Genomic DNA, 9,286 nt, shown 5'->3' on the forward strand with positions numbered 1-9,286 from the left:
GACAGGAAGGAAGGAAGGAAGGAAGGAAGGAAGGAAGGAAGGAAGGAAGGAAGGAAGGAAGGGAGGGAGGGAGGGAGGAGGAAGGGAAGGGAAGGAAGGGAAGGGAAGGAAGGGAAGGGAAGGGAAGGGGAATTGAGGCAATAAAGAACTAACTTGCCCAGGGTCCCAGAGTGAGGAATCCTCTACGCTCAGCTGCCTCTCTTTTTATTTTTTTAATATATATGTTTATTGATTTCAGAGAGGAAGGGAGAGAGAGAAACATCAATGATGAGAGAGAATCATTGATCAGCTGCTTCCTGCACACCCCGCACTGGGGATGGAGCCTGAAACCCGAGCATGTGCCCTGACCAGGAATCGAACCCTGATCTTCTGACTCATAGGTCGACACTCAACCACTGAGCTACACCGGCCGGGTTCAGCTACCTCTCTTGAGGTAAGGCTGGCCCCTGTTGTCCAACTCCCCCCACCTCACATAAAGACTCCAAGTCTACTTTGTTGGTGGCCACCCTTCCCTGACAGTTGGTATGTGAGTCTTGAGGCCAAATCCATTCCTCTCCCTCATGCCCTCACAATTTCCCTGGTCTGGCTCTATGTCAGTGGCTCTGCTGGGATGACTGGACACAGGTGAATCAGGAGTAGTTATGAGCCACATCTGCGGAATCACTCAACTCCCTGCAGCCACACCCCAGCTTCTTGTTTGCTAGTCAGAATCTAGGTATACCTAAGGGTGCCTTGGCACGTGAACCCATGACTTAGACAAAGAGCAGAGGACTGCTTCAAGGGACAAAGATTGCTCCTCGGGGGTGATGCAGAAATGGGGAGATCAGTGCCATCAGAGAATGTGGAGAAGTGCTACCTCAGGGTCAACACAAGGCAAGCCAGGGATCCCCCTTAGTTACCAACACCTCACAAGGGCCCCACCAAGCAAACCCAGGCTCTTTGAGGAGCTGTCTACCTGCAGGATGAGAGAGCCAAAGGTGACATGGATGTGGGCCCTCTACTTGAACAGATGGATTGTGGATCCCATGATTCTTCCCATATGGCTGGCCCAAAGGACATAACAGTAAGGGGAAAGAGAGTGAAGGACAGGAAACAAACACTGTTAAGTGCTTTCCTGTGCCAGGAGTTGTGCCTAGCTTTTGGCACAAGATGACAAACTGTTCCATCTGTGTCGCCCTTTCTGAGCCTTGACAAGAGCCCAAAGGGATGGGTGAGAGTAGGCATCCTAATTTTAAACCAAAAAAAGCAGGCTCCATGAGGCTAAGTCAGGACATCCTTCTTCCCAGGTCAGTGACTTTCTGGCTACCCATCTTCTGGCTTCAACTCCAGCCAGAGAGGGAAAACTGAGTCCTGTTCCAGATACAGCCTGTCCCTCAGCAGACCAGGCTAAAAAGCCTGGAGTGGGCTGGAGAACCTTCCTGCCCCAGGCAACCCTTTCTTCATACCCCTATAAATGCTGGCTGCGTGGAATGGCAGGATGCGTGGAAGCTGCCCATCTGTTTCCTGGGCTAGGACTCCCTGCCACCAGCCAGTCTGGAAATGTACTTGCTCTGGGGCTATGGGAAAGGGAAACTACGTGTCTTCCTCCCTCCCTAGGGGGGCAATGGCAGAGGCTGCTGCTACTGCAATCCCTTCCAGGCCTCCCACCCTCAGGGCTCTGCTGGCCAGCTCCTACCAACAGTTTAGGGCACATGAGGGTGGCAGGCTCCAGGTAGCCCTGCCCCAGCAGCACCAGTGCCAGCCTCGGAATAGCCACAAGACTCTCCTCTCTTTCCCTATCTGGCCTAGCTGGCATCCATGGCTGCCTGCTTTACTGCTTCTCCTGGCCTGGGAGGTGGGGGTGGGGGTGTGAGATGAGGGGCTGATTTTCTGGGTAGAAGTTTAGTGAAAGATTTCCCAGCCCCTGCCTGGAATCTCAACATGTTCATCTGCTGATGAGCACTGCACCCTGCTGGACACACCGGGTACACCCACCTGTGCCATCCTGCATCAGGAGCTGTGCAGATAACAATCAAGGAAAAGCATCACCCAAGCCCCAGTGGCTTAACACCACTCCACAAAACTAGTCTCCAACAACACAAGCAGTGTCAAAGGCAGTTGATGGTTCCCTATCTTAATCAAGATTCTCTCCTTGACCAAACTGTAGTGAGCTACTTTTTTGACTTGGCCTGTCTTGAGCCTTGTCCTCAAGAGCAACAATCCTGCTAATACGTTGGTTTCTCCAGAAGCCCACCCCTACCCCCCTCGATATCTGACTATCCTGGGTCTCATCAGGCTTCTCATCCAGATGATGTCTGATCACCCTGCCTGCTTTCAGCAAGAATCCTGTTGGGACAGTTTAGTCAGAATGTTTCCTCTTAGCAATTTTTCCACCCACTGGCTCCCACAGTGCTCCTTGGCTATAATCCCTACTTTTCCTTGTTGTATTCAGAATTAAGCCCAGTTCTATACTGGGCTTAACTTTTCTGAATAACTTTTTCTGCCATAACTTTTCTGAATAAAATGTTCTTACCACTTTAATACATTAAATGAGTTTTGCAAGGGAGCAAAATCACATGGGTTGAGGCAGGCCAGGAAGGTTTCTACATGAATTTTTTGTGCAGAATTTGGAAAGACAGAGAGGGCAGTGCAGCCTGGCAGGGAATGGCCAAAGCAAAGGCCTTCAGAATGGAGTGTGGGGCAGTGGGAGATCAATGAAGGCACTTGGATACCAGATGAGGAAATGGGTTACCTGCTGGCTTTCACACTGTTTAAAGCGTAGAACTTTTCCCACAGAAGACTCTACCCTACCCCAGAACCCCAATATATTAAACTGATTAAAGTTGAGATGGTCTGGCCAATGGCTGGGGATTAAACCCCTCACACTGAACACAATGCAGTGGCCCCTGGGCATTGATGAACACTTGAAGGAGCAAAATTTAAACCAGAGCTGTGAACAATGCACTTGGACTGATAGGACAGCCATGGTGTCTAAGGAGGGAGAACAGAACCACAGTGTAGAAGACAGAGTGAAAGCAGGGGCAGGGAGCCCAAAGCAGAAGGGAACACAGAGAATTTGCTGCCATTTCTCCAGCTAGACCTCCTCCCACACCAGGACCTTAGGGAATCTCAGGGTCAACATATGGAAACTCAATGCCTCCATTTATCAGTGTTCCTTTCCCAGTCTTCCCTTAAGCTCTGTCCAAACTATCTAATCCAGCTCCTGGTTAAACTGGCAAATTTGGTCTCTGTGTCCTGCGTTCCCCTCACACCAATGTACACAGACAGCCACAAACACCATAATTAAGAAAAAGAAAGCCCTGTGCACTGCACAAAAGTGGGCTGGCTACAGGACCAGCAACTCTCTAACGTCAGAGGTCGCCATGCTTGTCTAGTAAGGATACTCACGCCAGGAATGTCCAAAAGCTGTGACACCAGGAGAGGTAACTTCAGGGCCGCCACACTCCCAGTGACACCCACAAGGACACGGAACTGCCTCTCTACCGAGGGCGCAGCGGCTGGACACGAGGCCCTTGGTTCCATGTGGGGTCTGGTGGCTTCGAGTCCTGGGAGCCTGCCAGAACTGGGCTCCATAAAGCTGTCAGGATTTGGAATCTAAAAGCAGAACAAGGGGTGCCCACTTCATTTATACATTCAACCAAAATGTATTGAGCACCCTGTTAGACCTCCCAGCTGCTGGGGTTCCTGAGGGATCAGCAGTCCCAGCTTCTGGGAGCACAGTTTGATAAGAAGGCCAGACACCCTCACCACACATAGGTCAATTACAATGTAATGTGGCCAGCACTGTGAGGAAGGTCAATACCAGGAACTATGGCTGCCAGTAGTAACTTTCTGAGGAAAAATTAACATTCAAGTTGAGTCCTAAAAGACAAGTAAGTTTTCCAGAGAGAGGGAAATAACCTTGCAAGTTACTGATAGTGGAGCAATCTTACAAAGATGAAAAGGCGTAAAGAAAGGTGGCAGGCTTGGTGAACAGGGAGCAGCTTAGTAGTGAGGCTAAAGTGTAATGGGCGTGGGGAGGTAAGGCTGTAAAGTCAGGTCAAGGGTGAGTTTCCATTTTAGAAAGATGGTGCTGGTGGTGGTGAGATTGGAGGGGCAGGGTAAGGAGCTACTGTAGTGGGCCAGGCTGATTGACTGAAGGGAGTGGCAGAATGCCTGTGAGGTGGAACCTTCAGCAACAAGGGGGCCAGAGGGCTTCAGGGAGCTAAGAGATTTGCCTCTGTCCCTGTCCCTGTAGATCAGACTGGGCACCACTCTACAAATCCAAGCCTAGGAAGAGATAAGCATAAAGGGATGTAGGTCACCCTGTGAGACCAGCTGATTGGTTTATTCCTCTATCCCTCAGATGTTGCTGGACGTGAATGCCCATGATAACTTGGACACACTAAAACCTATGCTCTGAAGACTGGGACAGCAAGACATATTCCATCAGCAACAATCTCTAAGGACCAATTACATCTAGCACTGGGCAAAGGAACTGTGGAAGACAGATGCTGTCTTCAGGGAATCTATAGATGAGTTTAGAAGAGAGGAATTACATCTGACATCATTTAAAATGGGTCCTTCTCTGGGATGCACTTTTTTAAATAATCATTGATTAAATTTGTTCATCAGTTTCCTTGCCTCTCCCTCTCCACTTCCCACCACTACCACTGCCACCAGCAAGTCCCCTGAATGTGTGCCCAGGTATAATCACCAACCACCAGCCTCCTGGTAGGTCCTAAACATCTGCTGAATGAATAATAAACTGCACCCTCTGAAACAGGGTGGGGGAGAGAACAGAAACTTGGCCAGTGAATCAGGAGCCCTGGGCCCTGTCCATGATTGTGCTCATGACTTGGTGCGTAACCTTGGCCAGGGTACTTCCCTCCCTGGACCTGTCTCTTCATCTGAAGATGCAGAGATAGGACCAGGTGATCTTTGAAGCTTCTTCCAGCAGAAAACTTTGAGTCAATGCAGGAAAGACAGTGGCAATGGCTCTCTGTACTAGAGGGTCCTCAAATGGGCAGAATCAGCAGGGGAAGAGACACTAACGTAGACTCTGAAGAGGAAGTGCCTATAAGTTGCCCAATGGCTACCTCTGTGACTGTGTACCCATAGGGTCCTCCTCTTCACACCACAGGCCCCTTGGCTCACTAGGGCCTCTTGCCCAGTATTTGCTTTCAAGAGTCTGGCACACAGCCTCATGAGCTAAGGATCACATTTGGGTTCATTATCCCACTCCTACCTGTAAGGGTCTCCCAGAGGCCCAGACCCTCCTCAACAGGGGTTAAACACAGGCCAGTTCCCTTCAGTAAGACTCCCCCGAAGTGCCATTTGCCAATGATCTCAATCTTTGCTCTACACCAGGGCCTCAATCAAAGCCCTGCTTGCTCAGAGCAAAACTGAGTCTACTCCAGGGCCTGGAGAGCCCTGTTAGCAACTGGCAAGGTCTAGAGCAGGGGTCCTCAAACTACGGCCCGCAGGCCACATGCAAATACAAATATTGTATTTGTTCCCGTTTTGTTTTTTTACTTCAAAATAAGATATGTGCAGTGTGCATAGGAATTTGTTCATAGTTTTTTTTTAAACTATAGTCCGGCCCTCCAACGGTCTGAGGGACAGTGAACTGGCCCCCTGTTTAAAAAGTTTGAGGACCCCTGGTCTAGAGGGTACTGTCCAGCTTTTTCCCAGAACTAATCAATAGGCTGATCAGCACCCATAGTAGGTGATGGAAGCACATGTCTGACTCTCTAGGGCAGTGGTTCTCAACCTTCCTAATGCCGCAACCCTTTAATACAGTTCTGCATGTTGTGGTGACCCCCAACCATAAAATTATTTTCGTTGCTACTTCATAACTGTAATTTTGCTACTGTTATGAATCGTAATGTAAATATCTGATATGCTATATGTGTTTTCCGATGGTCGGAACCACAGGTTGAGAACCGCTGCTCTAGGGAAACCTACCTACCAGATCTCAAATCTTGATCCTGTCCTACCCTAGCCAACTGGTGCTAGGACAGAAAAATTCCTGCAAAACCAGAAGGTGAATTTCATCTCTGCAGCCCCTGAACCTCCACCACATCAAGTTGATATCCCTAAAGAACGGGTTACTGAAAGCAATCAGTGAAACTTAGGGCAGGAATCCATGTTGGTGATTTCTACTATGTCCCGCAGTAGGTGGGACAGCCCAAGATTTACTACTAGGCCTCTGGAGCCATCTTTGCTAAGGACCCAAACTTATCTACCTTTCTAGAAAAGGTGGGGGTCAGGGAGAATTATATTTGAGGAATAGAAAGTGGATAATTTAACCCACATTTATTTGAAAGCAAGGTCAAATCAATTCAATCTGATAATCCCATGGAGGATGACAACTGGCAGGAGTTCTTTGTTTATACTCACAAAAGATCAGATCACAAACTAGTAAGCCTGTTACTCTCTGTCCAGTTCCTGTTAGAACCACCTATCTGCATAGCCAAGGTAGCTGTAGACAGCGCCTCATTTCCCTGGGCTCTGAGTACTCATAAGGAACTCTTAAGCAGCAGAAAGAGTTGGCAGGCAGAGGTTACAGGGCTGAGGGCTGTGATTACTGAGCCTCAAGCTCCCAGGGCACAAGCCACGCAGGTAAGCCACAGAAAGAAAAATGGCAACTCCTCTGTCCTTTAGAAAGACAGGGCTGGGCAGAGTAAAGAGCCTCAGTTTGTAGCAGGGTCATGGTGTGTAAATCTCCTATGATGAGTTTCATTATGGCAGAGTTAAGTAAAGGTTTTAGGGAGCTGCCAGTCACAATAAGGTCAGGTGTGGAGCCAGAGCAAACCAGGGCTAAGAAAGGGCCAGACAGGGTATGAGCCCAGCCCAAGATAGGAATGATGAGGTGCTAGGGCCTAGGACCAAAGCAGAATGTAACTCAGGGGTGGGTGGGCAGAGATCCAGCATACATTAAGCACTTGAATCCTTTAGCCTAGTGTCCAAGCCCCTCACTATTGGCTCCAGGCTTCTGCTCTAGCCCAATCTCCCACCAGTCAACATACTCTACTCTGCCTCAGTAATAATGAACCACTTGTCGCTCCCTAAAATGTCACCATGTCCCCAAACCCAAAGTCATTAAAAGTAGTCTCATGGCCTGGCCGGCATGGCTCAGTGGTGGAGCATCGACCTATGAATGAGGAGGTCCAGTTTGATTCCCAGTCAGGGCACGTGTCTGGGTTTTGGGATAGATCCCCAGTGTGGGGTGTGCAGGAGGCAGCCGATCAATGATTCTCTTTATCATTGATGTTTTTCTCTCTCCCTTTCCCTTCCTCGCTGAAATTAATAAAAATATATATTTTTAAAAGGAGTCTCATGGCCACAGGGGTACTTTAAACCCTCTCCCCCAAGGAAAGGCAAGGAACTCTTCAGGGAGCACTCAAGACCTTGGCATTCTAAGACTGTTCTCACAAACCAGAGGCCAGAATACTTGACTTTGCTGCACCAGTAATCTCATTAGGAGAACCTTCTCAACACTGTATGTTGAGGAGATAGATAATATTCACATACACAGGCTACTAGCAAGAGACTGAGTACTGCCAACTCTCAGCCACAAGGACAAATGTGGAAAACCCTTGTTTCCAAGACACCACCACTTTCCCAACATGGGAATCTCTCCTGCCCATTATCTGGCATGGGCCTCCAATACTTCAAAAAACAGCATGATGTTTTTCTCTTGACAAAATTTGGCCTCACTCTAATTTTTAAATGCCAGTCAGTACTTTTAGGTGGATCTATGAGATAACAGAAATATCCCAGGGCTCTCCTTTTTCTATTTCACCAAAAGATGGCCCCATGGCTCAGTGGGTGAGCATGGACTATGAACCAAGAGGTCACAGTTGGATTCCCCGTTAGGCCATATACCCTGGTTGGGGGCTGGATCCCCAGTGTGGGGCCTGCAGGAAGCAGCAGATCAATGAGTCTCTTTCATCATTGATGTCTCTCTCTCTCTCTCCCTCTCCCTTCCTCTCTGAAATCAATAAAAATATTTTTTATAAAAAAAGATAGTAGTGTGTCCTTTCGGCAGTCCCTATTACTTTTTGGAAGCAGGATCATGATTCCTTTTTTTTTTTTTTAAGGCAAACGTTAAGTGTGGGGAACTGACAGGGTCCACATTTAAACTAGATTAAACAGCACTGGACTATCGCCTACCAGCGCAAAGAGGGGATGAGAACGCAAGATACAAATTCCCCACTTCAGGCTCTCCAGTGGTTCTCAACCTTCCTAATGCCTCGACCCTTTAATACAGTTCCTCATGTTGTGGTGACCCCCAACCATAAAATTATTTTCGTTGCTACTTCATAACTGTAATTTTGCTACTGTTATGAATCATAATGTAAGTATCTGACATGCTATATGTGTTTTCCGATGGTCGCGACCCACAGGTTGAGAACCGCTGCTAGCCGGAAAGAGGTCCTTAATGCTCCGGCCCAGGAGCACATATAGGAAAATTAAGTACCCACAGGCTCCACAGTCCCTACATGCTGACCCACAGTGCAAGCTGAGCTTTACAGATAGATAGGAAAACGAGGTGGAGCGCGCGCGCGAACACACACACACACACACACACACACACACACACGAAAGTGAGGACATAGGCACAGCCGCAGAACCACTGTCGCAAGCGAAGCTTTTCCGGCCTGACCTCCCTCCTGCCCGGCTAGAAGACCCAGTCTCCAACCCCTTACCCCCTCCCCAGTTTCCCAGCTCCCTTTGACTCCTCACCCTCGCCAGGGGCGTCTCGGGTAAACCCAAATATCGCACTATCTCTGTCGATTTCGCGCTGATTCTAATTGGCACACAACTTCACGTAAGCATCTAGCAGCCTACGTGATCGCACAGCCTTCTGGGAGTTGTAGTCCATTTCTTTGCTTTGTGGTAGTTGTAGTCCACTCAAGGGAATTCAGCCGCCGAACCCAGGCTCACCGTTCTTGATTTTTCTGGTGCTCTCACCTGGGCTTCGTCTAATTGCCCAGCCTCCTCACTCCACACCCCCATCCCACACATAAACACTGCTCATCGTGGGGCATTTAATACTGAATACTTAGCGAGCCTCTTCTGGGTTTTTTTTTTTGATATATTTTATTGATTTTTTTACAGAGAGGAAGGAAGAGGGATAGAGAGTTAGAAACATCGATGAGAGAGAAACATTGATCAGCTGCCTCCTGCACACACCCTACTGGGGATGTGCCCGAAACCAAGGTACATGCCCTTAACCGGAATCGAACCTGGGACCCTTCAGTCCGCAAGCCGACACTTTATCCACTGAGCCAAACCGGCG

The 9,286-nt window shown here is 48.7% G+C and overlaps 1 protein-coding gene across 4 annotated transcripts in view; it reads right to left on the reverse strand.

Moving 5' to 3' along the window:
• The window catches only part of PPCDC (phosphopantothenoylcysteine decarboxylase), a 26,157-nt gene extending 17,310 nt beyond the window's left edge, over positions 1 to 8,847 (reverse strand). The window contains exons 1-2 of one of the 4 annotated variants that reach the window (XM_014530475.1): positions 8,731 to 8,847; positions 3,388 to 3,594 (exon numbers count right to left, since the gene is read on the reverse strand). In XM_014530475.1, the coding sequence (XP_014385961.1) occupies positions 3,388 to 3,573 (186 nt within the window). In that variant the 5' untranslated portion in view covers positions 3,574 to 3,594; positions 8,731 to 8,847. Of the gene's footprint in view, positions 1 to 3,387; positions 3,595 to 8,693 lie in introns of those variants that run through there. The other 3 variants (XM_005882756.2, XM_014530474.1, XM_014530476.1) reach the window with 3 other exon arrangements.
• Between the last annotated feature and the right edge of the window lie 439 nt (positions 8,848 to 9,286).

The sequence above is a fragment of the Myotis brandtii genome, unplaced genomic scaffold (genome assembly GCF_000412655.1).
Source record: "Myotis brandtii unplaced genomic scaffold, ASM41265v1 scaffold74, whole genome shotgun sequence".
NCBI classification, from domain to species: domain Eukaryota; kingdom Metazoa; phylum Chordata; class Mammalia; order Chiroptera; family Vespertilionidae; genus Myotis; species Myotis brandtii.